Source organism: Daphnia magna, linkage group LG9 (assembly GCF_020631705.1).
Source record: "Daphnia magna isolate NIES linkage group LG9, ASM2063170v1.1, whole genome shotgun sequence".
Taxonomy (NCBI): Eukaryota; Metazoa; Arthropoda; class Branchiopoda; order Diplostraca; family Daphniidae; genus Daphnia; species Daphnia magna.
The window spans coordinates 3120176-3145215 of NC_059190.1; the positions used below are offsets into that span (position 1 = coordinate 3120176).

General features: G+C 38.1%; 3 protein-coding genes, 1 long non-coding RNA gene and 1 other non-coding gene across 40 annotated transcripts in view; 3 read left to right on the top strand and 2 right to left on the bottom strand.

The window, feature by feature from the left end:
- Nucleotides 1-22668, bottom strand: part of LOC116931156 — a 97361-nt gene extending 74693 nt beyond the window's left edge. The window contains exons 1-15 of one of the 23 annotated variants that reach the window (XR_006651324.1): nucleotides 22532-22668; nucleotides 19439-19765; nucleotides 17061-18593; nucleotides 16717-16992; nucleotides 14849-14969; nucleotides 10209-14774; nucleotides 10044-10128; nucleotides 9090-9947; nucleotides 7459-8954; nucleotides 6531-6638; nucleotides 6301-6441; nucleotides 6119-6232; nucleotides 5990-6058; nucleotides 5849-5929; nucleotides 4936-5769 (exon numbers count right to left, since the gene is read on the bottom strand). This is a non-coding gene — a transcript (uncharacterized LOC116931156). Of the gene's footprint in view, nucleotides 1-4935; nucleotides 5770-5848; nucleotides 5930-5989; nucleotides 6059-6118; nucleotides 6233-6300; nucleotides 6442-6530; nucleotides 6639-7458; nucleotides 8955-9089; nucleotides 9969-10043; nucleotides 10173-10208; nucleotides 14775-14848; nucleotides 16993-17060; nucleotides 18594-19438; nucleotides 19766-22531 lie in introns of those variants that run through there. The other 22 variants (XR_006651326.1, XR_006651327.1, XR_006651328.1 and 19 more) reach the window with 22 other exon arrangements.
- On the bottom strand, nucleotides 27-810 carry LOC116931154 (immediate early response 3-interacting protein 1). 2 transcript variants are annotated; one of them, XM_032938690.2, is made up of 4 exons: nucleotides 653-810; nucleotides 369-575; nucleotides 185-283; nucleotides 27-123 (listed from the first exon to the last, which is right to left on the bottom strand). In XM_032938690.2, exons 2-4 carry the CDS (start codon nucleotides 457-459, stop codon nucleotides 68-70), a joined length of 246 nt encoding a protein of 81 aa, XP_032794581.1. In that variant the 5' UTR covers nucleotides 460-575; nucleotides 653-810; the 3' UTR covers nucleotides 27-67. The 2 variants fall into 2 exon arrangements, with proteins under 2 accessions (XP_032794581.1, XP_032794580.1); XM_032938689.2 differs by having other exon boundaries at nucleotides 648-808.
- Nucleotides 1535-4944, top strand: LOC116931162. Of its 10 annotated transcripts, none has more exons than XR_006651320.1 (7): nucleotides 2621-2819; nucleotides 2892-3000; nucleotides 3080-3088; nucleotides 3143-3247; nucleotides 3308-4198; nucleotides 4285-4369; nucleotides 4428-4631. It is a non-coding gene; the product is annotated as an uncharacterized LOC116931162 (long non-coding RNA). The 10 variants fall into 10 exon arrangements; XR_006651312.1 differs by adding an exon at nucleotides 4657-4944 and having other exon boundaries at nucleotides 2630-2819; nucleotides 3080-3247; nucleotides 4428-4599; XR_006651318.1 differs by lacking the exon at nucleotides 2621-2819 and adding an exon at nucleotides 1535-1770 and having other exon boundaries at nucleotides 3080-3247.
- LOC116931097 (bumetanide-sensitive sodium-(potassium)-chloride cotransporter) lies at nucleotides 14480-22936 on the top strand. Of its 2 annotated transcripts, XM_045178951.1 has the most exons (19): nucleotides 14480-14518; nucleotides 15035-15138; nucleotides 15265-15546; nucleotides 16895-16974; nucleotides 17051-17118; nucleotides 17184-17533; nucleotides 17603-17717; nucleotides 17777-17916; nucleotides 17977-18168; nucleotides 18251-18604; nucleotides 18672-18807; nucleotides 18888-19211; nucleotides 19283-19412; nucleotides 19480-19733; nucleotides 20140-20406; nucleotides 20497-20611; nucleotides 20702-20844; nucleotides 20919-21030; nucleotides 21113-22936. In XM_045178951.1, the coding sequence occupies exons 2-19, from the start codon at nucleotides 15046-15048 to the stop codon at nucleotides 21246-21248; spliced, it is 3291 nt and encodes a 1096-aa protein (XP_045034886.1). In that variant the 5' UTR covers nucleotides 14480-14518; nucleotides 15035-15045; the 3' UTR covers nucleotides 21249-22936. The 2 variants fall into 2 exon arrangements, with proteins under 2 accessions (XP_045034886.1, XP_045034887.1); XM_045178952.1 differs by lacking the exons at nucleotides 20140-20406; nucleotides 20497-20611; nucleotides 20702-20844; nucleotides 20919-21030; nucleotides 21113-22936 and adding an exon at nucleotides 19846-19995.
- Nucleotides 21335-25031, top strand: LOC116931135. Of its 3 annotated transcripts, XM_032938665.2 has the most exons (5): nucleotides 22795-22936; nucleotides 23214-23743; nucleotides 23823-23905; nucleotides 24051-24190; nucleotides 24436-25031. In XM_032938665.2, exons 2-4 carry the CDS (start codon nucleotides 23219-23221, stop codon nucleotides 24124-24126), a joined length of 684 nt encoding a protein of 227 aa, XP_032794556.1. In that variant the 5' UTR covers nucleotides 22795-22936; nucleotides 23214-23218; the 3' UTR covers nucleotides 24127-24190; nucleotides 24436-25031. The 3 variants fall into 3 exon arrangements, with proteins under 3 accessions (XP_045034907.1, XP_032794556.1, XP_032794555.1); XM_045178972.1 differs by lacking the exons at nucleotides 22795-22936; nucleotides 24051-24190 and adding an exon at nucleotides 21335-21472; XM_032938664.2 differs by lacking the exon at nucleotides 24051-24190.
- The last annotated feature ends 9 nt before the right edge of the window (nucleotides 25032-25040 follow it).

Consider the following 25040-nt stretch of genomic DNA (forward strand, 5'->3'; position numbering starts at 1 on the left):
TCAGTTAAAGTAATCAAATGAAATAGTTCGTGCAAAAATTTGTATTTAGAGGGACTTCTTAGAAATTTCAACCAAAAACCAATTTCATCAAGATGACAACTATGTTGATGAATATCAATGGAACTGAAAATGACAGAAACACAATAAAAACCACATTTTAAAAAATCTCAGTAGTATAACTTACTCCTCATAACAGTCCTCACAGAGCGAATGAGATTTAAGATTTGGGATTTGACACTTGGTCCACTTCCATAAGCCTGAACTTGCTCTCCTCCCCAACCAACTAAAGAAAAAGACATCTTTATTTAGATATGAGAAGGCCTTAAACTCTCTTCGGTAAACATAGTTATGGTTTAAAGTAGCCTTACCTTTTGCAAGAAATCTCTCTTCATGTAAAATACAGATAGCATTGACCAAAAGAAGAGAGGCCTCCAACAATCCCCACAATGTAAATGCCATCTTTTTTCTTATTCAAGGTGTGAATAAGGTTTAAGTTGTATGTAATATCCCAAGACAGTTAGCAACAGTATGGTTGATTTGTCACTTTCCAAAGAGGCATAACTGGGAACTGATCACTGAAATAGCCAGCACAATTTGTTTTATTTCGTCTGCTGTTCAAATTGACCAAAAACTAACAACAAACAAACCCCACGTTGAATTGTTTCCGGAAATCTAATGTTGCATATTCTAAGGATAATTATTAGATTCCTCTTAGCACGAGGAATGTCACCATGTAATTTTTTTTTATCTCCCGAAGGGATTTTATACATTTTTGTTTCTTGGCTTTGGGACCCAAATTCGCATCCATCACTCAACAGAGGGCGAAGGAGAAAATTACGTTGCGTTCTTGGTAGATTAATTGCTTAATGTGCTTAGATGTCATTGATTTTTTTTTTTTTTTTTTTTTTTTTTTTTTTTTTTTTTTTTTTTTTTTTTTTTTTTTTTTTTTTTTTTTTTTTTTTTTTTTTTTTTTTTTTTTTATAAAAAAAAAAAAAGAAAAAAACCCCAGGGGGGGGGGGGGGGGGGGGGTTTTTTTTTTTTTTTTTTTTTTTTTTTTTTTTTTTTTTTTTTTTTTTTTTTTTTTTAATTTATTTTTTTTTTTTTTTGGGGTGAGGATGGGGGTGTTTTTTTTTTTTTTTTTATTTTTTTTTTTTTTTTTTTTTTTTTTTTTTTTTTTTTTTTTTCTTCCCTTCCCCTCCCCCCCCCCTTTTTTTTTTTTTTTTTTTTTTTTTTTTTTTTTTTTTTTTTTTTTTTTTCCCCTTTAGTTTTTTTTTTTTTTTTTTTTTTTTTTTTTTTTTTTTTTTTTTTTTTTTTTTTTTTTTTTTTTTTTTTTTTTTTTTTTTTTTTTTTTTTTTTATTTTTTTTTTTTTTTTTTTTTTTTTTTTTTTTTTTTTTTTTTTTTTAATTTTTATTTTTTTTTTTTTTTTTTTTTTTTTTTTTTAATTAAAATTTAATTAAAAATAAATTTTTTTTTTGTTGGGTAAAATAGACTTTATCCGTCATTGATTCCGTTTCTATTAAATTCGCCTTAATTTTCTCTACTTATTTTCAGTTTTAGAGCGGTCTAGCGTAACTATAGCGAAACGTTCAAATACCTCAAACAGACTAATACGGGCTCGGCGTAAGGGACTAAGGGGTAACCCATACTGAATATTAGTTCCACCTCCACTCCACTCAATTAGCAGTTGTTCGAAAGGTGCTCAGACTGCTCACTCAACGGCTCTTGGTGTTCGCGAAGTTCCCGATAGCCTTGGGGAAAAAAATCACACGGTATTATCAAAATGGAACACTGATTTCGCTTAAGTTATTGGTTTCCTCGTCAAACTCAAACCTATGGAATACAAGATTACTCCATATATTTTCAGCACCCCCCGGAAGCAAATTTAATTTTTTTTGTGCTCGAAATAATCAGCAACAAACAGCATCTAGCGATCCAAATAGTAGAACTTAGAATTACTATTGATTCTAATTTTCTTTTATCGATTTCATATTTTCCAATAGGCAAGCAGACGAATTTGTGACAGTACAAAGTAGATGGTCACACCTATTACCCTCCAGAATTCTGGGGGCCTCTAGCGACCTAAAATGCTATTACCTCCCAGAATTCTGGGGGTCTCCAGTGTTTGCTAATGCTATTGCCACCTCGAATTTAGCGCAGCCGTAACCTCTGTATATAGTTAATCTTAGTTTGCGCAATTTTAAATACCTAACTAAAAACAGAAACAAATTGAGTAAATTTAAAAAAAATAAACAATCCTGAAGCAGCTTCGTGGTAACAAAATAGCAGTCATTGTGGAACGGCTAACATTAAATTTTAAACATTTACAGGTAAGGAGCTAAACATTTTTTTACCTGCATGATTGAGAGAAGCATTTCAGCAGTTCAATTAGCAAAGTACGGAATGTTGACTCGTAAAAGATTGGCAGGTACAAGGTATCGACAATGCAATGTTTTCAATTTATCCAATCTTTTCTATCTTTGCAATCTGCCTTGTTGTCTCAACCTCTCTCGAAAAAATTTTATTTTAAAAACCACGCTAAGGCATCAGGAAGTTGGACGAAAGAAAATGTAAAAAAAACAAGAAAATTAACAGGAAACACTAGTGCCCCCTGGATTCTGGGGGGCAATAGCATTCTTGGGCGCTAGAGGCCCCAAGAATTCTGGGGGGCAATAGATTTTACCAAGTAGATTTATCGAGAGATTTGTTGGAGAGGTGTAAAGTGGGTAGCTAATAAATGTTCAGTGCGTTCCGTTTTAAACATTCTTTCGTTAATACACTGAATTTGCAATTTTTACGTACCAACCTGAGGGACAGTACAGTATATTTGCCAATTTGCATGTTATTTCTTTCAGTTTTTATTTAATGTCAGACAATGTTTTCTTATCTTTAGGTGCAGTTCCTATCCGCAGCCCTACAGTGTGCAAAAATAGACAGTGGGAAAAATCTGCTCATCATGCTGATCTGCACAATGCTGGCTTCATATAAGTGACCTATCAACAGTAATTTTGGTTTCTATTTGGCTTTTACATGAAATTCTATGACAAATATTTATATTAGCTAAACTTTTTTTGAACATAGGACTACACAGTATTAAAAGACTCTTCCCTTATAAGGAAATTTGTAGTTGAGGACTTTCTTTAGGTGACCCATTGTATCACAAATATTTTCCTGCTTCTTGTAACGTGGAACATAGGATGTCTTGATGCCAACCAAGTGTCATTGAAAGATTGTAAAAAGATGGTTCAGGTATTTGACAAATCAGTAATAATGTCAATAAAGTCACTTTTTTTAGTATTCTTAAATTAGCAGGAAAAAACCTATAGCTGGAGGATGATACATTTGTTTCTTGTTACTAGTTTTGTAAACAAAGGGTAAATTGGTAAAATGAAACAACACATGACCTATTGCTTTAGATCTATTGTTTTCACAAATGGATATCACCCATGGCTTTGTGGATGGGTTGCCTTGGAAGCTGAAGATTTTGAATCAATCTCCATTTTTGAAAACAATTTATTTAAAGTAATAGGTCACACTCACATGTTGTTTTACTTTACCGACTATATCGTATTCAACGATTTATTATAATATATTTATAATAATTTATTTTTCCCTTTTAACTTGTGTATAAGTTTGTAAACATAAGTCTGGCTTAAAAAGTAAGACTTAATTACTAAAATAGATTTCGATAGATGGCAGCGCAGATGCAGATTGGCATTTGGCAGTGCATCTATGTTTTTTTTTGGTCCCGATCTGGCAACGTCAATGCGATTAAACATTCGTCTGAAGTTGTCCATCGCTTAACAGAAGGAAGCATGGGTCACCACGAATAATCTTCTGATACGTAGTCCGTTTTTTTAAAATCTGTTCATTGTTTCAATATGGCTTTTCGTAATTCCTTGGGTATTGACACTCTCTAACCAACAAAGAAACTGCCTATTCACGTTACTTTCATCAATTTTTTCATAGCTGTACATTATTTAATTATAGAGAACATCTTGCCATTCATATGAATGCCTTTGTCTGATCTGATCGTGTCAACATGCTAATTCCCTTCTTGCCACTGGTCGAAGCTTTCTTGTCAAATTTTGTATCTTTCCATTTAAACGTATCTCACAGAAGCATTCTGGCATGGGTCAGGATATAGGTAACAGAAATGGCATGGGTCCCTTTGGGTGTTGAGCCTGGCCTACACCCTCCGTAAGTGAAAATGTTTGGCCATGTTATAGCTTTGGCATTACAAAGAATTTTGTTCCTCAATTTGTTCTTTTTTAAATTTTTCTTAGGTGTTGGAACAAATAATAACATGGAGGTGGAGCCTCAATTTTGGACTTGATTTGTCACCATTGGCTGATTTGGAAAAATGGATTGGTAAGAATGGAAGTAAACATCATTACCACATCTTCTGTTATTTTTTCTATTTTGCCAGGACCAATCATTTTATTCCCACACTCATTGGAATTTTGGCATGGTAGCTGTTGCAGGACACTCTCCTTGGTTTGTTAGTGAGGTTTCAGAAAGCAGCATTCCAAGAGCAAGAACCTAATTTACCGGCTGTCAACCCAATATAGATTATTTAACTTTGTCTTCTTGCATTGATGGTGAAATTAAATAATAATATTGAAATTTAAAAGTTTTTGAAGCTATTTGCCTATTAGAGAGAAAGCACATGAGAAGAGTTAGTGAAATGTGTCAACAGAGCAAAATGCAAAACTTGAATTGAATTCAACAAAACTACTTTAAGTTTGCAGTGGCAAAAATGTAAAGTTGGTGGCAGGATAATGGCTATCAGTGTTGAGAATTTGAATTGCAAATTTGAATTTGCTAGGTATAAGTACATAAGTACTTGTTGCCCTATATATTACAAAATGATAATTTAAGTTGGTATATCTTGAAATTGGTTTTCTTTTTCAATACTAAAATTCAATACAAAGATATAAATGGAATTGGTTTTGTATTATCCCACCTCCACCCACAATTCCACCACAGTTTTACATCACATGTTATTCAATACATACATCACATGTTATACAATAAATACAGTACATACATGCATAAAAAACAAACACTTAAGTTAACCCGTTGGCTGCCAAGCCATTACAACTCATAGGTTGTTCTCTACAGTAGCTACGCATCGTTTCAGAGGGATACGATGAAAGGGGGACTTGTCCAAAGACAAGTCCGGGCTGACTTGACGATGGAGACCTTTACGGGAATGCACACCCCAGGTACTCCACCATCGCATCGACAAGGGGAAGTCCCTACTGGTGCATTGCCTACGGCGCCCTAAGGCGCAAGGCGACTGCCCCACCCCATGGGTGATCAACCATGGGGCAGAACAGCGCCGCCGGTCCCTACAACTAAAAAAAAAAGGGGAGCAAAATGGGTGGCAGCCAACGGGTTAACTTTTAACATACACAATACAACAATACAAAACAATAAAACAAAACAAAATACCAAAAATGCGAGGTTCCACGATGACGGTGATGAGAAGCCGAGTGCGAGCAAAGACGATGCGGCAATGACGATGAGATGACAGTGAGATAAAGATGATCAGCTTGAAGACGATGAGGCGAGGAAGGCGAGGCGAAGACGGCGAGGAAGGCGAGGCGAAGACGGCGAGGAAGGCGAGGCGAAGACGGCGAGGAAGGCGAGGCGAAGACGGCGAGGAAGGCGAGGCGAAGACGGCGAAGAAGGCGAGGCGAAGACGGCGAGGCAGGTATAGTCCAAACAACTGGTAGGATGCCCTTTTCAGCCTGGGTGGATTTTGCCTAAAGAGAAAATTTACAAACGAGAATGGCAATGTAATTCTTAATGGAAACACACATTTTATTTGATTTTTTTACTCACAATGAAATCCCACAAGGAATCTATTACTGCATGACTCGTACGAAGAAGATTTGGCAGCATGATTAACAATATTTTCTATTTCTATAACAAAGATTTGTATGTCAAAATGAGAAATCCAGATAATCTGTCATATTAAAATACCATGGTAAGGCAATGGCGAACCTGAATGCCTGTTGGCATTCAGCAGGCTAAGAAGAGAGGAAGAGAAGCCTGTGTAGAGAAAATTGTTACAGGTGTGTGTAGTGGAAGATAAGCAATATTCTGTAATACCACAATGAAGAGCTGAAGTGTATGGATGATGATTGGTTAAGCAGAGAAGCTTTAAAATCTAGAAACATGGGATGCTAAGGGCTGATAGTTTGCAACACATAGTAGACAAAGACTCTGTGGTTCAGTGACAAGAGAACGCATTACTAAGCTTGAACAAAAGAGTTCAAGTCCATTAAAAATACCTGAATAGAATGGCGATGTTCATGTCTCGGGCATAGTGGTTACTGTTTGTCTTCTTAAAGTGTCAGCATCCCTTGTGGTACATTGATAGCAGGAATGCAGGCTACTGGTTCAGCTGACAGTCCAGCTGACAAGGTGAAACCCTACCACATACAAAAAGCAATAAATTTTAATGATTTCCTTTTCAAAACGTACACGACTATAGCAAAACTGAAAACACATAATAACATACCACTTAATTTTTGACGAAAAATCGTTTAAAACACTAAACAGAGTAGACCCTTTAACTTGTCAATCGTAATATTTATCATTGACGCTCAATGCCATCTAGTTTTTCCGCCTGAAACCCAAAGAAAATAGGATTTTACTTTTAAATCAGTACAATTCTTGCTTTTAAGTGCTTGAACTTTACTAATCTCAGGCAGTTGATTCTAATTTTAAACACCTAAAATATCAACTAACTAGTTGCAAGAAGAGGTGCTAAACATTTGTAGCTAAAACTATCGTTGATCGTAGGGTCAGCCTGTACTGTTGATAGCAAGAATAACACGGAATAAAAGCTGCAGCACCCTAACGCATGCAAGAAAAACATTTGAAATTGTTAGAATAAAACAGCTCATTTTTTACTTTTTGCAAATCGTCACGAAAATTTCCCGGAAGTAACCGGAAGTAGCCAATATCTCCGGAAATTGTGACCCTATTACAAAACGAGTAGGATTTTCGTGATCCTTATCAAATTTTGGGTTGGAATGACATGTGCCAAAAGTCGGATTTGACCAAAATCGCGATTTTTCATGAATACAGGAAAATTTTCGATTTTTGACGATTTTCGGGTATTTTGAGCTGATCCATGGACTCGACCCCAAATTTGACGAGGATCACGAAAATGTGAATCATTTTTCTGGCAGACTAACAAATAATGAGTTATTTGGCATTTTAAAAAAATGCAAAATCGGAAGTTGAAATTCCGGAAATCTAAAAAATGAGCTTTGTTCTGCTTTAAATAGTTAACAAGATTTTGATAGTTGTAAAAGTAAACTATTGTTTATAAAAGTTATGCGGTGCTTTAAAATTTCTTAAAAGTACAATTTCAGATCTGACACCTAAATAGACTCGAATAAAAAAATCATACATTAAAAACGATTAAACCCGTTACTTACTTGTTATTTAGTGAAAACCTGCAACCACAATATGTCAGAACTTGTCAAAACAATGTTTCGGGTTTTACTAGTATCTGGCTGGATGCAGTTAGACTGCGCAAGTCTCTTTCAATAGTTCGTCTGCTCACAAATTGTCGCGCATGCGTGAATGAAAATGCCATGAGCAATTTGTTTTATATTATAACCCTCATTTTATCCATCTATTGGTATTCTTCATGGTTTAACCAATAAGTATCATCAATCTAAAAAAATCATCAATAAGTATCCTCCTGAAACGTGAAGAACACCTCTGGCTTTTAAGAACAAAGATTAGGTGCCAAGCTGTTAAACGCCAGCTGCCAGTTCCAAGCACAGATTCATTGGGCAATGCAAACGAAAGGGTCCATCCTTAAAATCGTCATGTGACGCTTCCATTTGCAGTACCTTTTCCGCTTACCAAAGATGTCAGAACTGTTCTTCACTTTTAGAAGCCTAACGTACCCTTTCCTACAGTCATACTTTATAGTACCACTCTGAATAAATCTTAACAATTGGCAAACATTTACCACATTTTCTGAATGTTCAATTTCAGATAATGGCATAACGCCTCGAATGGCCTTCCGCTTGTTTTTGGGTGACATCACAACGTTCCAAAAAAATTTGATTAACAATTGGGCGAAAAAGGTTAGATTTACAAGGGAGAGCAACAACAGCCCAACTAGCTGCACATTAACAACGTTTAATTTGTTCGACGAAAAACAACTGAAACCATTATTTCCAACAAGTGTGCATGTATATTTAAGGAATAGTCAATAAGTCATCACGTGAACTACTCTTTAACGAGACGGCAAAGTTGATCGATTTTTTCAATTTCATAATCTATTACTGAATCCAATATTCATAATATTTCCTATCTAAATCTGGTCAATGATACAACTCCGTATCTTTGTCCTGTCTTATAAAGAGTGCGGATATGATTTGCCTAAGTAACGTTCGTAAATCAAATCCTTCCCACTCCGTTGTCACGAGTGATTTCGCCATCTGGTCATACAAAACCCTGGAAATTCCTGGAACAGCGCGAGTGCAGGCCACCCGTCGCACCCTGTAGAAGTGCTTTATGGAGATGGGCAGCACAAACGAAGGAATCGACTACGCGATTACCAGCATGAGCACGATCTTATTACATCCGACCGTACGCCGGACGTAATCGATATACTGCTAAGATCAATGTTTGCAATCAATGGAAAGGAAACCAACATACCATTTTTAGTCAAATCAACTTCAGGAGGGAACTGATGGACTCCGTCAAGATGGTGTTCAGTATCAGCAATGGCGGAAATAATGACGCGAAGATTTTGAGACGCAAGATAATCCTTCTGCAACCTTGTCAAAGCTGTCAACATTGGTCAGCAATACCATTTGCCGGGTCTCTAAGCCTTTAAACAATGGGCACTCCGTTTGTACTTGGATATCGAATTGCCCATCTTCGCAAACATCTTTACACTCCTCCGTTCCACCTTAACAGAAAAAAAACAAAAACAAAAAAACGTTCAAATTATTTTACTACATAATTGTTATTTCTGACATGTTAAATACTGCTGAAAAAACACAATTTGAATGATAAAAATGTGATATAAAACAGAATTTGTTACCTAACTCCTTGTTGAATAATTGCATGCCATAACAAATTACCAACACTGGAAGACCGCAGGTAAAGATTGATGTGACGTTTAGTGGGGCATCAGCCGCGTACACTGAGTTAAGATCTGTTCAAAAGTAATATAAAGTTCATTTTTGGCTCAACCATTTCATCAATTTGATCCTGAACATTTGATTACACTTCTATGTTTCCAAAAGTTAAGTTTAACAATAACATTAAGCAGAAAAGCCAACTACAAAAATGTCTGTGCTTTGTTTTTGCTGACAGTCTCTACCACTTTAAATAATAATTGCTTTATAGCCTTGTTGAAGCAGAATGGCAGCTGGGGTTTTGAGGGCTAGAATTTCAGATTCCACACATTTTTTCCCTGACTCTGCAAACAATAACTTAAAATATAAATTTTTGAATTAATACATTTTTTATATCATCTATCACCCCATGGTTTTTGGGTGGGTGTCTGACCGGGTAGATAAAGATTTGGAATCAATTTCCATTTGTGAAAACAATAGATCTAAAGCCATAGGTCATGTGTTGTTTCATTTTACCAATTTAGCCTTTGTTTACAAAACTAGTAACAAGAAACAAATGTATCATCCTCCAGCTTTAGGTTTTTTCTGCTAATTTAAGCATGATTTAAGAATACTAAAAAAGTAATTTTTTAAACATTATCACTGATTTTTCAAAAACCTGAAACATCTTTTTACACTCTTAATGACACTTGGTTGGCATCAAGACATCCTATGTTCCACGTTCCAAGAAGCAGGAAAATATTTATGATACAAGAGTCATCTAAAGAAAGTCCACAGCTGCAAATTTACTTAAGGGAAGAGTCTTTTAACACTGTGTAGTCCTATGTTCAATAACAGTTTAGCTAATATAAATATTTGTAATAGATTTTCATCTGAAAGCCAAATATAAACAAAATTACTGTTGATAGGTCACTTACATGAAGCCAGCATTGTGCCAATCAGCATGATGAGCAGATTTTTCCCACTGTCTATTTTTACACACTGTAGGGCTGCGGATAAGAACTGCACGTAAAGATAGGAAAACATTGTCTCGTAGCAAATAAAAACTGAAAGAAATAACATCCAAATATACTATACTGTACCATTCAAATGACGTCTAGTAAAATCAACCTTCAAACAATCGTGTGTTTCGTGAAAAAGAGTGTCCATCATGTTGGTACGAAAATTGCAAATTGCAAATCTCAGTGTACTTCTGTACTAACACTAACGAGCAACCAAAAGGGTTTTTTAAGGAACGCACTGAACATTTATTGGCTCCCCGCTTAACACGTCTCGAAACCTTCGATAAATCTACTGTCACTAATTTGTCTGCTTGTCTATTGGAAAAGATAAAAATGATAAAAAATTTCAGAGGAAAATTTGAATTCGATACTCGATAGTAACTTTAATTTCTTAAGCCTCGCTTACACTAGAGGTTTTTCTTAAGCTTTTAGTTCCTTAATCTTTTAATAATATAATATACGTAAATAATACCTTATAATAAATAGCATTACATAGAAAATATCTTATAATAATACCTTAACTTCTTAAAACTAAAAGCTTAAAAGCTTAAAAAACCCTCTAGTGTAAGCGAGGCTTTACGGAACGCCAAATGACCAGTGTAGGCTACTGTCGAATAACGAAAAATTGCATTTCGTTTGCGAATAAAATCTAAACCCAAACAAATAAGAATCAAGAATCACGAATAAAAAAGCCTTCGATTCGTGATTTTCGAATCAATAACGGATAAAGAATAAATTTCGAATAAAAAATTTCCCAACTGAAAAAAAAAGAACTAAATTGAATTAATTAATTAATTTAGAAAAAGACAAAAATAATGATTTATTTGAATTTTTTAATCAAAATTTATTCGAAAATTTATTCTTGAATAAGAATAAAATTAAAGGTCTAAAAAGACAAGAATAATGAATAGAACAGACCAATTTATTTGACGATTAAGAAACGAATAAAAAATCCGTTGATTCTAGACTTTTATTCGAAATGTTCATTTCGAAAATATTTATTCGACAGAACCCCAAAATTTTTAATACCTCGGGGAGGGCCATTTATTTATTATTTTTTTTTTTTCGCCGAAAGTAATTGAAGTCCTCGAGTAGATGCGTTTTCCTAAAGGTTTAGATCGTGGCTGCTAGATGGCGAATAAATTTACAATCGAGCTTCCATTGATTTCTACTCCCTAACTCGCAAAGTCTTTGGTTTCCGACGGCTTTACCGATTGAATCCCTATCGAGAATTAGAGGAAAAATCGTAATAGTTACGTCGGTTGTGATCTAGACAGAATTCCTAACTAGAAATTCTTCAAAAAAGTTTTCAAAAATCATTCTCGAAACGATAACACTTGCAATCAGCAACCTTCCTGAAGTCGATTCCCAATCTTTAACACGTACGTTTTACAACAGAACGTATGATGTTTGTCACTCTTTTCGTTTTGTAATTGATTCACGTACAATAACTCTAATGAATTCTGCCAACAGCAATGCCTAGCACACAAATTAATTTTCAGTTTTCTATAGCTCTCTGGCTGGCTTATGCACCCACGATCGAGCGAATCGCTACGTTCAGAGGCTTTTTTCTCTTTCAAAACCTTTTCTTCCTTACCTTTAGCTACGTATCCCTTCTTTAGATGGCGTTGGCAGTTCGATTGAAATAAAACTTCCGATAGCTTAAGGTCACTACTCATGTCTAGTGGTGATTTTCGGAAAAACATGTGACGTGCATGACGTCGTGAAGGTGACTGTTTGACTGATTTACAAAACATGCATTTCTGTGTCGTGCTGAGAGTCGCGTATGTCGTGTCGTAACCGACGTTTGCATTTAACCAACCAATTAAAGCTTCTGGGGTGGGGTTTTTCCAATGAAATGACAACCCATAGCCATAGGTCGACGAAAAATGTGCGGTAGTGCTTACCCGGGTGAAACAAATACATGATCAGCAAATACGTTTACGCAAGTTAATTATTAAAGTGTATGGTTTCAGCTGCCTACCACAATTGATCAACGTCACGTGCAGGAAAACCACAGTTGAAATTACACAGCCAGGAAAAAAACAGGGGTTCCTTTTCGTGGAAAAATTCAGTTCTTCACATCTGCATATTTCGTTCAATTAGTCCTACATAAGACTTCTAAGAATTCATCAGGTAAGATGCTTTCTAACCGCTCCTTCTTTAAACTTCTGTTTCGATTAGTATAAATGTAAGCAGGACGCAGGTCAGACAATGAACGAAACTTAATTAGAGTTTGGAACTATCTGCCCATCATCATGACTATTAAGTAATTGCGGCTACCTATATTTCATCCATTTTATTACCTGGTTCTATTTCCAATGTTGATTTTTGCGAGTGAGTTTCGTCTAGGTACGACGTACGCAAGATGAACCCCAATATGCATTCGAAATGTTTTCAAACTACCGATTACCCGTCAGATTCTTTACCACTTACCAGCGTTCCAATGTGGGGATAAAGAGTCTTCTTCACCGTACATGGAGTAAGCCAAACATATTAACGAATGTGTCTGATTGCTTAGCAATTTAAAATGCCTGACGTTTTAAAACTAAATACAAATTGTTGGGTTCCATTTTATGAGGCAGACGATTGCTTTCTCGATTAGACCACAGAATTAAGTAAAGCACTAGGAAAAGAAGATTAAAGGTAACGGGACAGCATGCACTTTGAATGCTATCATAAAACAGTTCCTTCAACCTCGAAAAGGTTATTAGGATACGAACAAGCGTTAGGGTTTGAAACATTCTAATTCATTCCCGGGTCTCAATGGTCAATAAACACGCTACATTTACTACACCCATTACATTTAGAAATAATTTTTTTCCCGCAAATTTTACGATTTTTCGTTCAATTATGAGCCGCCATATAAAACGATATCTTTCAACGATGAAGCATAATCATCACATGACGTGACAACTCGATCATAAGGCCGAAATTAGAGAAGGTATCCCCCCACCCAATACTTGACTGGTGACATCATTGATGGCGACGAACATGCAAAGGGTAAACGTGCTATTCTCGTCTTTCCTAAACCAAAATAGAGTAGCCATGGTAACCAAACAAATACATAAACCGCCCGCACTTTCCTTTTGGAAACGTATTCCGTATAACTTCCATTGATGAGAAAGATACGGAAACAATAATTGATCGCGTGTGAAACGTGCACTGTAACTTGTTTCGTTATACTACTCGTTGGATACGTACCATGGAAAACTGTTAATCTCATCAATCAACTAAAGGGATCTGCGTCCCTGGGTTCGATGTAACCTTGGACTGGAAAATACACTGGGAAACACGTTAAACAATGGAGTCTAAAAAAGAAACATCTAGATGGTTTTCGATTCCATAAGATGGTTGATTTCGTGATCTGTCATACTACTAAGAATAGGCGCTTTTCTTTTGTTTATTGTCAATGAAGTACAAGAATGGTTCGCTAGGTGACTCTCAGGTTTTCCGGGCGGCTGCTTTGAAAGATGTCTGATTCTATAATGTCTAGGAAAGTATAGTTTTTTTGTTTTTTTCAAATGAAATTCTAATTATAGACAGTCGAGTTTCAAACGTGGAGTCTCTACATGAGAAGGAAAACATTTGCACCACGTTCTTGCCTATCCCACGGGATAAAAAGATGTACCTACTGCTCCTTATGCCGTGATGAAACGCCAACTTTCTGAAATGTGACAGCCAAGATAGGGATGATTCATCCATATTTGAACAGGATTAAAAGAGGTCGAATGAATTTAGATTTTAATTTTTGCTTAGCACAGTTTTGACTTTTCCTCGTTTTTATTGATGCCTGCTTATTGTCCCGAGTTGTTCTTGTTGCACATCAAACGTTTTCATTCTCTCGACAAGATGATTGGCAGTGGCTTTCTTCATCGCAGCATAGCTTAAATTGGCCTGTTGTTTACTTGTTTTCAGAATGGTTTTTATGTTAAAAAATTCGACAGCCTCCAGCACAAAAAAAAAAGGAATTTAGCCACCCCACGACCACCTCACTTCTTTACAAAGCAAAAAAAAAAAAAAAAACTGAGACCTACTCTCCTCTTTTTGGATACACAAAAGGGTGGCTAAATAGAAGCCCCCGGATCTTTTTGGAAAGAAGCAAGAGGGGGCTGGCACCATCCTATCTGGTGTTTCCGTCGAGTGTGAGAGAGTGCTGGAGCTGGAGGGGCCTTTCGCTTTATAAACAGCCAATGCTCTGTCACTTTGAGCTTCGTCAGTCTGTAGTCTTCGCCTGCCGGTCGGTCTGCATGCTTGTGTCTGTTCCTCTTCGTTAACCGGCTACCGGTCTCACCATTTGTAGCTGTGCCGTTACCTTCAAGTGCCCCACGTGTCTTTCTCGTACTTCTGTTGAAACACTTTCAACTAATCGATTTCTGCCATCCCTGCTGGTAAATTTCAAATAACAATTATTCAGAAACATTAGATATTTTACGGCGATTAGTTGTCTAGGATTAATTTGAATTACTATGAAAGTGAAAGCAGCAGTTGCATTTAACAGTGTTGATTCAGTTTAAGCGATTGAGGTGATCGAGCGTTGTTCAAACTTTGCCAGTCATTCTTCTCTTTTTACAAAGACAACAGACATTTTGTCTTTTATTCTTAAAATTTAAATGAAGTTGGATATTTGTTCTCTTTGCCATGACTCTACATGAAAGATGTATTGAGTTCTGCATATTTTATTCGAATCCTAGTGACATCATCTTTGTTTCTGTATTTACCTTTATCATTTTGTGATGATACGAGCAATATCATTCGACATTTCTGTCGATTCCATTGCAACTATAAATTGCATCGTAAAATGTTAAATGAAAGTGCACGCTGTCTCCACGGGGATAGTACCTACAGCAAATATTGATTATCGAATTGTGTATATTTTGTTGTTGTTTGCTTGTATGTATATTCAGGTTCTTAGATCATGACTGACGCATTATCCAAACGCAACCGTTTCAAAGTGAACCGAGTCGACTCAGGAGGCGGAAATTCCGAAGAAGATGGCGACGAAACGGAAGTACGCAACACCTATGCTAACCACCATTTTTTGTTTTTTCTTTCATACGTATACGTTCTCTTTTTATCATGAAATATTGAAGTAGAATCTAATGCGTGTGTGGTCTGGTTGAACGATTATTTACAGAAGGGCAATAGCTCGGAGGCGATTGAAATGGGCGAACGTCCTGGTTCGGCCGCTTCTAATGACGGGGAACGGGCGTCCTCTCCGACCGCTCTTTTGTCGGAAGGTACTTACATGACGATGAACGAAAGTGGTCAACGGACAAACGCCGCTACCAAGAGCTTGCGCTACCAACTGACCCGTGAAGCGTTGCCTCGGCTCGACAACTACCGCAATATCCTTTCAATTCAAGCCGGGCATAGACCGACCCTGGACGAACTTCACAATGCAACTATTCACGAAAAGGTAATTTTGTTTACTTCATTTTTTAAACACGATGTCACATAACTAGCATACCGGAACAATTTGAATAATGAAGTCGTGCAATCCTGCATAGTTTGCGGTCATTGAGCCTTTATTGGTTTTCCGTGAAAAGAAAAAAAAAAAGCCACGACTGCAAGTAATCCGTCAGACAGTGACTATTCCCCAAATAGAGAGCAACGACCACACGCGAACTTGTAAAGCCAAAATAAAACAAAATTTAAAGTAAACTTGTCGACAACGTACTGTAAGAAAATTAGCCAAGGGAGTTGTCTAGAAACATGTAGAACGCCGAGTTTTTCTCCCTCCTCTATTGCCATTATTGCTGTAACGGCTGTTGAACTTGACAAAAAAAACAGCCCTTCCCACAAGTCTTATGACCTGGTATGGAAAAAAAGAGGAATAGATTGCGCTAGGCTGACCTAAAAGAAACACACCCATCCCTACAAGGTTTTATGTCGTAAAATGAATCTAGCTTAAATTTCTTAGAAAAGTCGTCGTCACTTGATATTACGCGTAATGACTACCCGAGCTTCCCGAACCAAAGTTTTTTTTCATTTCACACTAGAGAAAATGTTTGCGATCTCCAATTTCCATCTTTAAAACAAAAAGAATTCCCATTTTCTTTCATCATAATTCAAAGGAAAGCGGGAGCCCCCCCTTTTTTTTTTTGCAGCCAAAGTCCGCAGAATGAAATGGCGTTACTTAAACACTCGTGTGAAAAGACGACGTTCGTATAAAAATTGCGTATTCGGAGGAAGCGCATTCAATTTAAATTACCCACTGTCCCATCACTCGTCTTTGCCCATCAATCGACACGATCCAGCATTGATCGAACTCTCATAACACTCGTAGTTGTTGACTTATTGGAAACACGTAATCGATGAGGAAAATACTGATGTGTGAAACATCTCCCTATTGTCTGGCCATCAAACGTCGGCACGTCTAATTATGAACCAGACAGTTGTTTTGAGGGTGTGCCAGGTTCCTAGTTTTCGCCACTGTCCATTAAAAATGGAAATAGGATATCAGTAGAAAAAAATCAACAGTTCGTTTTCCGTCAGCACGATTTTTACCACAATAGCGCAATTTGCTACGACGTAATAACAAGTTGCGATACCTTTTATAGGAGTAATAAGTATCAGATTTTCATACCTCTCTGATGAATCATTTCCCCTTTCACGGGCGTTCCGTTGAACGCAGAAGAGGAACCGTGATGCAGGGGTCACTCCAATTGCGGCATCTTATTTACGCACGCCCTTTATTTGCTTGTACTAGTTTAGCAACCGTTTGTTTTGCTTCCTTTTTGTAATTCAATCTCGTTGGCAAATAGCCTCAAGGAGAGAAAGCAACCGAGGTTGTCCCAGACACTTTCGTCAAATTTGGTTGGATCAAAGGAGTCTTGGTGCGATGGTGAGTTTTCCGATGACGCTAAAAATAATACAAACAAATGTTATTTTACCTGAATTTCAATATTATTTCTTTGAAGTCTACTCAACATTTGGGGCGTAATGCTTTTCCTTCGCCTTTCTTGGGTCGTAGGACAAGCCGGAATAGGTAAGTTAACCATTTTCAGGTCATGAATATCCCTCTAGAGTAAATAATCACTTTGGCAAACACAGGTGAAGGTGTCATTATTATCGCGCTAGCATGCATCGTCACTACCATAACTGGCCTATCAATGAGTGCCATCAGCACCAACGGCAACATCAAAGGCGGCGGTACTTACTACATGATATCTCGCTCGCTTGGCCCGGACTTTGGCGCTTCCATCGGCGTCATTTTCGCCGTGGCAAATGCAGTAGCGGTAGCCATGTACACCATCGGCTTTTGTGAGTCGCTTAACGATTTGCTAAAGACCTTTGATCTCAAAATCATCGACAACGGTGTCAACGACGTCCGTATTATTGGCACAATCACCATCATCTTATTGACCGGAATCGTCGTCATCGGTCTCGAATGGGAAACTAAGGTAACCACTAGCATATTGTAAAACAGATTGTTTTTTAAAAAATATCTTAACTTGTTCTTTTTGGTTCAGGCACAAATTGTTCTGTTGGCCATCTTGATTATCGCTCAAATAGCGTTCGTCATCGGTAGTATTATGGGCCCAATGGACGACGAGGAAAAGGCTAAAGGATTTGTTGGTTACAGCAGTAAGTTCCATTAGTTAAATACATTTTACGTAAATAAATGAATTTTTTAACTTTGAAAGGTGAGTTATTTGTGGAAAATTTTTCACCCGACTACCAATACAGCGAAGGCAAAGAACATAGTTTCTTTACTGTCTTCTCCGTCTTCTTTCCGGCCGCGACAGGCATCTTAGCTGGAGCCAACATTTCTGGCGATCTTAAAGTCGATTTACAATACTCATCCATCAAAAATTCCGGTCGCTCAATTTTGTCTTAACATTAGGATCCTCAACACGCTATTCCTAAAGGAACAATGTTGGCCATCGCTATTACAAGTGTGACTTACGTCGGTTTCGCCATTATTTGCGGCGCGACGGTTATGAGACAGGCCACCGGCAACATTGAAGACCTCTACAACGGCACGCTTACCAACTGTACCGAGGGTTGCGAATGGGGACTCCAAAACAGTTTCCAGGTAAGGTCTTCATTACGACACTATTTAAGATATGCATTTTAAAAAAATGAATGAAAATCTATAACGATTGAAATGAAAACAGGTTATTGAACTGGTTTCGGCTTTCGGTCCTTTGATTTACGCCGGTTGTTTTGCGGCTACCCTCAGCTCTGCTCTGGCCAGTCTCGTCTCTGCACCCAAAGTGTTCCAGGCTTTGTGTAAGGATAAGCTCTATCCTTATTTGGGTCCTTTTGGTCGTGGATACGGCAAAAACAACGAGCCAGTTAATGGCTACATCTTGACATTTATAATCGCTTTGGGCTGCATCATTATCGCCGAGCTGAATGCAATTGCTCCTCTCATCTCCAATTTCTTTTTGGCTGCTTACGGATTGGTCAATTATTCAACTTTCCACGCCGAAATGGTGAAGCCTGTTGGATGGAGGCCTACATTTAGAGTAAAGAAGAATAATGAATAGCTCAATTGAAAAGAATCATAATTATAACTCTGTTCTTTTCTTTTAGTATTACAACGGATGGCTGAGTTTAATTGGAGCCATTCTTTGCGTGGCCGTCATGTTTTTGATGAATTGGCCCACCGCACTCGTCACGTTTGGCTGCTTGTTTGCTTTGTATATTGTTGTCATCTATCGCAAACCCGGTACGTATGAGTCAGTCCCGTATTTTTGGAAAAGAAAAGCTTTTTTTAAATCAAAAAATGTTTTCCTTTCAATGTATCAGATGTGAATTGGGGATCGTCGACGCAAGCCCAAACTTATAAAGCAGCTCTAAACAGCATCCAAGAACTGGTGCACATTGAAGAGCACGTGAAAAACTATCGACCCCAAATCCTTGTCCTTTCCGGATTGCCAAGCGCTCGGCCGCCTCTAGTCGATTTTGGCTATTCAATTTGCAAGCATTTGTCCATGATGGTTTGCGGACATATTGTCAAAACTCCCCTGAATCAACGCACCCGTACATCTTACACGCAACGAATGTACCACTGGTTGCGCGATCACAAAATCAAAGCCTTTTACAGTCTGGCAGACAACACAGGTTTCAAAGGTACGTCGCATAAGTTCTCGGTCACGAAGACAATCAATCAACTGCATTTTCAAAAAATCTGTTATGAACAGAGGGAGCTCAGGCATTGATGCAACTTAGCGGTCTAGGCAAAATGAAACCCAATATGGTATTGATGGGTTACAAACGTGACTGGAACACCTGCCCTGAAGAAGAGCTGAACGCCTATTTCGGAGTGATTCAGTAACACTCAAATATTGTTAAATTACCTTTGACATTTAGTATCTGATTTTTCGAATTCCTCGTACAGTGCTGCCTTTGACATTTACTTGTCTTTGGCTATTCTCCGGGCGCCCGAAGGATTAGACTTCTCTGGTCTGATTGCTGAATCTTACATCTCTCCTGTACCAATAGCTGTTTCTGCACCAGCAGACCGCTCTGCTGTACCGTCCGGCTCGCTCGACGTCCCCGGTGTAGTAGCTGCCACCCTGAAACCATCAGCCAGTACCGCTTCCGGATGGAGTGAAAAGAAAGCCAATTCCCAGGAATCTCTTCATTCACAGGGTAAATATTGCCCTATTTAAGCATCTGTTTATCTGGAAAAAAAAAGAAAGAAAAACAAAAATAGTTCATTCAGTCAAAAATCAATACGATCGCTGTCTCTAATCTTCTGTAGAGCCTTCGCGATTCCTCTGTTTTTCGCCCTCTTCCAATTGGCGAGGTAAAAAGTCGTTCAAAAACAAACAAAACAAAAAAAGTACGCATGCCTGTTCGTGTGTGTCAGTATGGGCGTACTAAATGTGTCACCGACTTACTTATACGTCTATAATGATTAATCGCCTCCTCTACTTGACCTGTTTTCGTAACGTTGCACCCAAGTGCATGAATAGCTCGTGACAACCATCCGTTCAAGATGGATTTTTTGTTCACTTTTCCTTTTCTTACGCTATTTTTGCTGCCGTGTTATCAGGAAGCAGCTCCGAGCAAACCCCTCCCGGCACTCCCGCAATGAAGCGAGCCAACGATTTGCAAGCTGATTCCTTGGCTGGCTCCACTGCCGTCGTCAATCATGGTGGATCAGGGATGAAGAAGAACAAGAAGAAGGGTTCTCGTGAAAACCTTTTTACAGATCCAGCTGGCAATCCACTGCCAAAGGAACTTCTCAACAATGTTACCTTGTTCCAGCGCAAACAAAAGAAAGGCATTATCGATGTCTGGTGGCTATACGATGATGGAGGTTCGTTTGACAACAAAAACGAGACTCGAGCAATTTTCTTTTATTTTATTTTTTTTTTTCTAAACTTAATATTTTCTGCGACATCTGCAGGCTTGACGTTGCTGTTGCCCTACATTCTAACAACCCGCCCCAATTGGAGTTCGTGCAAACTGAGAGTCTTCTGCTTGGCCAACCGCAAAGAAGAATTGGATAGTGAACAAAGGAGGTGACTTAGTCTATTCCATTATTAATAAATGTTTATCTTAATTGCCGTTGTTAAATCAAGTTTCTCTTTTTTTTCCCCATGACACCAAAGAATGGCCGCTATGTTGTCTAAATTCCGTATCGATTTTTCGGATGTGATCGTTATCACCGACATAACGAAGAAGCCGTCCGAATCGACGCGCAATTATTTCGACGGTCTTATCAAAAATTTCGTCAAAAACGAAGACGGGCAGGGTAAGTTATCGTTTAAATATTTACCTAGGGAATCGTATCGCACAGAAAGAATTTTGACAATCTTTGATGAGCAGATGCCAGAATTACGGAATCTGAAATGATTGCCCTTCGCGATAAAACCAACCGCCATATGCGGCTCCGTGAACAGCTGCTTCTTCACTCCAAGACTTCCAATCTGATTGTCATGTAATTAATCTCCCCCACAACAGACAGGATATCGTATCTTGTGGTTTATTTTATTTTCTTTTTTTTTCCTAAATTTTTCTAGGACACTGCCAATGCCTCGAAAGGGAACGGTGAGCGCTCCGCTTTACATGGCCTGGCTGGAGTTATTGACGGCCAACATGCCTCCTTTCCTGCTGGTACGTGGTAACCAGACATCCGTCCTCACTTTCTACTCGTAAAAAGAAACGACGAGGGAAATTACTACCGGCATAGCCGCCGCCCTGATCTAGAGGGACGAGGGGAAAAGCTAGAGGATGAGTTCTTCGGTGCAGTGTGTGGTGCGAGTCTGAGCAAACATCACTGTACCGTCGGATAACATCAACAAAATATTCTTAGTTGACTACATTTTCTGTAGTGCTCCTTCATACCTCCCGGACTCTCCGTATACTTAGAACTCAGTAGGGTAACGTTTCTTTTTTTATTGTTTCTTTCATGGTGGTGCGTTTCGTATAGACCTATCAATTTTTTTCATTTATTTTTTTTTTTCAATACCAGTCTGAATTGTCACATTTTTTTTTAAAGCTTGATTTATTCTGGTTATCAACAAAACATTTTCAACCAGATGTTCCTTATCATACATTTGTTTGGTTTTTTTTTTTTATGGTGAAGAAGGGAGGATATTGGACTGTTTTTATTTTATTCTGTTGCGAGAAAAGTAATTAACGCGTGCCTTAATAACGTTAGTGTCCAAGCTTTCGAACTCGATTTAGATTCAGTAATAAACAAACTACATTCCAAAACCTTTGTTACAAGAAATATTTTTAGTTTGTGGAGCAGGTACAAAGGGAAAACGGCCTTCTGTTGGCGCTAACAAATTTATAATCTTGACATGTTGTGAACAGAAAACTTAAAAAAAAATTTCGTTGCTGATTATGAAACTCGTGTGACGTGAAAGTTTTTGTTCCCAAAGCACTCTCTGTGTCACTAGTGTTCGTGTTTAGGTCATCGTTGGCTGGTTTTGCACCCTCGCCAACTATAAATAACTTTCTTTGGTTGAGGGGGAAGATTGGGTGCCCAGAAGCTTTGGCGCTGAAGCCTTTATTAATCAACCCACTCTGTTGCCCAACTCACTAATTAACTACACAAATCGAATTAGCAATATCGACGTTACCGCTGACAGACAATCCATCAAAAACTAGAGCCTAATGCCAGACCAGGTCACCTTTTGGTAATAAAGACTAGACATAAGAGTTCTTAGTCAAAAGTAAACACTTAATCTATTTGACATACTTTATCACACATTAAATGTCTAAGCAAGTTTAAGCCTTCAAACAAGCTGCAATCCAGCAATAAAAATTTCTTTGTTTTGTTTTCTAATCAGTGGCCAATAAAATGTTGTCAACTCGGCGCCGACGCCACCAAATTTATTTTTGAAACGAGGAAACTTGTCGTGTTAGAAAAATAAGCTTGGGTTGGCATTGGTCCGTGACTCTAATACTTGGAAGGTGTTTTAACAATGTACCTCTTTCGAGTTTCGACGCCGGCTTACAGCAGTTTCATCTAGTAAAACATCTCTGCATCGGTTTGAGGCAGTAAATCAGGAATTCAATTAATGTGGACGTCCGTGGCTCAACTTGAGTTGTAATAATGCGAGCAGTGAATCCAGCAAAGTATCTGTAAACTCTAAACTGTAATTCGAATCCGACTATCTGTCAACTTCGTCACAATCGTCAATCGTCATCAACAACTGTCAAACAGTTTTCCCGTTTTAGTGCAGCCACTCGTGTTAGTCTATTTGCCTTTTCGAGGTTTTAGCCCCAAGGCACAAGGTGACGCACGGAATTTCTGTGGTTTTGGACTTGGACTAGGGCGCATTCGACGAAAGAATTATTGGAAAAATTTACACAACAGGGACTCTTTCGGAAAGGTAAACTTTATCCTTGAGCCAATTTTTGAGCATTCAAGGTAGAGGTAGCGTCATCAAGCCGGTTAAGTTGTGTTTTCTTTATTTCAGTGGTATCAAGGTAGGCTATTGGTTTTTTTGCGATTGAACGCTTAACTTTTGTTGAAAAAAGAAACGTTTCAGTAGGTGGTGTGTAAAGGACGTTTTGAATTTCGCTGTATTTAAACAGTTTTACCGTTGCGGATGTGTTCTAGTGTCAAGTTTTGTTTGTTTAAGCATTTATTTTGGTTTGAAATTGCAGAGAAAATGCCTTCTTCTAATCCAGTGTACCAGCCTACTACAGTCACATATGAAAGGCACAAAGAATGGTCAACCAGCTACATCACTGAACGTGTATTTCCTGGCTGCTACCAAAAGCCACACCTTCAACGGTTACTGCTTGTTGGTGCCATACTTCTAGCCATTTTAGGATTGGGTCTTGCAATTTATGCCTTGGTCAACGATGTCAACACACATAAGGATGAATCTGCAGATGTTGAACTCATGCCAACATTTGATGACAACTCAGATGAGAATATTGAACAAGAGGAAGTTCCAGAAACAAATGAATCACATGATCATGAAACAAATGTCATACTTGGATCGATTGGCATATGTTTGATCCTCATTAGTCTTGTGATGTATGTGGTATTTCTTCAGCTAAAAGGGATGTGTCGGGGAATTTTGCCACAGCATCACAGTCAAAGATCTGGAAACCTGAATACTTCTGCTGGACAACCTGTTCACAGTGAAACCAGCCATCAGACAGCTATTAGCTACAAGGGAGTACAGGTAAATCAAAAGAATTCAATGAGTAACTGAATAATTATCCTTCAGCAATTTAATGCCAGTAATTGTTTCCTATTTCCAGCAAGAACCAGGTGCACTGAATCTTGAGCCTGCTGCTCCAATTGAAGAGGAGAGACACTCTCTAATGGACAGTAAATTTCAGAGGTAAGTTAATTGTCTGGATTTGCTTATTGATGTTGAAATTAATACTCTTAACATGATTTGGCGTTGTAACTAACGTACTAACCGCATGGATTAGATATCAGTGAGTGTTGTGTTTTTTTTACTACTATTTAACACCTTTTTGCAGTGAGGATACAGAGCGGATGATGGACGACGATCCACGTATCGTTCTTAAGCCACTCCGCACGGCGGAAGAGGCCTAGATCGAACAAAGCAAAAAGAAATCCACCACTAAAAATCACGTTCATCCCATACCTTCATACTAAGGTAAACTTGGCCTATAGGACCATCATTCCCAAACGCTTACCTTAGATACCTATCGGAATAGGAGTATCATATCGTATTTTAGTGATTTTGTTTGGTACGTGATCTGTTACGCGAATGCTAACATTCTGTTGTCCTATGTCTTGCTTGATTTTATCATGTTGAAAATTTTATGTAGAAAACAAAGATATCTTTTCACTGGCACAAATGATTGTTAAAAACCATGTATTATCGCTCTATTCATTTAGCACCGAAGCTGAAGCCCCTCCGATTCCCAAACGTAGCCGCAGCACGCCAAGCCGCTTCTGCAAGCGAGGCCGGATCGGCGCTCCTCTAGCTTCTACAGAAACTCTTTCCCCTTCGCTAGCATCTTCATTCTGTTCGGACATAATCTTCTTTGACGACCAGTCCAGTTGTCATGGCGACATGGATGAATCGAGTTATTCGCAGGTGCCCTCGTTATATTTACAGCCTTCGCCTGTACCTAGCCATAGCGGAGGTCATAGCGTTTGATTCGCAATCGTAGTCGCGTCCCTTGCTACGGTTCATCTCCACCACATCCCCTTACTTTCACTAATTTTCTAATTACCGTTGCCTTGAAATGATTCTTGAAATTGTTTCCACTCTCAAAATTTGCGTGAATTTCTCAGTGTTTTAACATTTTGTATTTTTCCTAATATGATGCAGCTTGTCTTTTCGTCTCCCATTTTCACTAATCTCGCACAAAGGCAAATTTTTGCCTGATGGGTTCTACTAATAATGGGTACATCGGGTTATTTTTCTCGTTGCGTTAAATGTCGTTTGTTTCTTGATCGTGTTCTCTAAATATAGGCAGATAGCAGTATGTGACAAT

What these genes read in the sequence shown, in the direction of transcription:
- LOC116931154 (XM_032938690.2), bottom strand. Translation starts at nt 459, where the DNA reads ATGGCATTTACATTGTGGGGATTGTTGGAGGCCTCTCTTCTTTTGGTC. An exon ending in AGAGAGATTTCTTGCAAAAG is followed by an intron (nt 284 to 368) that starts GTAAGGCTACTT and finishes CTTTTTCTTTAG; the next exon opens with TTGGTTGGGGAGGAGAGCAA. An exon ending in TGTGAGGACTGTTATGAGGA is followed by an intron (nt 124 to 184) that starts GTAAGTTATACT and finishes TGTCATTTTCAG; the next exon opens with TTCCATTGATATTCATCAAC.
- LOC116931097 (XM_045178951.1), top strand. Translation starts at nt 15,046, where the DNA reads ATGACTGACGCATTATCCAAACGCAACCGTTTCAAAGTGAACCGAGTC. An exon ending in GTCTCGAATGGGAAACTAAG is followed by an intron (nt 17,534 to 17,602) that starts GTAACCACTAGC and finishes TTTTTGGTTCAG; the next exon opens with GCACAAATTGTTCTGTTGGC. An exon ending in GTGGCTATACGATGATGGAG is followed by an intron (nt 20,407 to 20,496) that starts GTTCGTTTGACA and finishes CGACATCTGCAG; the next exon opens with GCTTGACGTTGCTGTTGCCC.
- LOC116931135 (XM_045178972.1), top strand. Translation starts at nt 23,219, where the DNA reads ATGCCTTCTTCTAATCCAGTGTACCAGCCTACTACAGTCACATATGAA. An exon ending in TTAGCTACAAGGGAGTACAG is followed by an intron (nt 23,744 to 23,822) that starts GTAAATCAAAAG and finishes TCCTATTTCCAG; the next exon opens with CAAGAACCAGGTGCACTGAA. An exon ending in ATGGACAGTAAATTTCAGAG is followed by an intron (nt 23,906 to 24,435) that starts GTAAGTTAATTG and finishes CTATTCATTTAG; the next exon opens with CACCGAAGCTGAAGCCCCTC.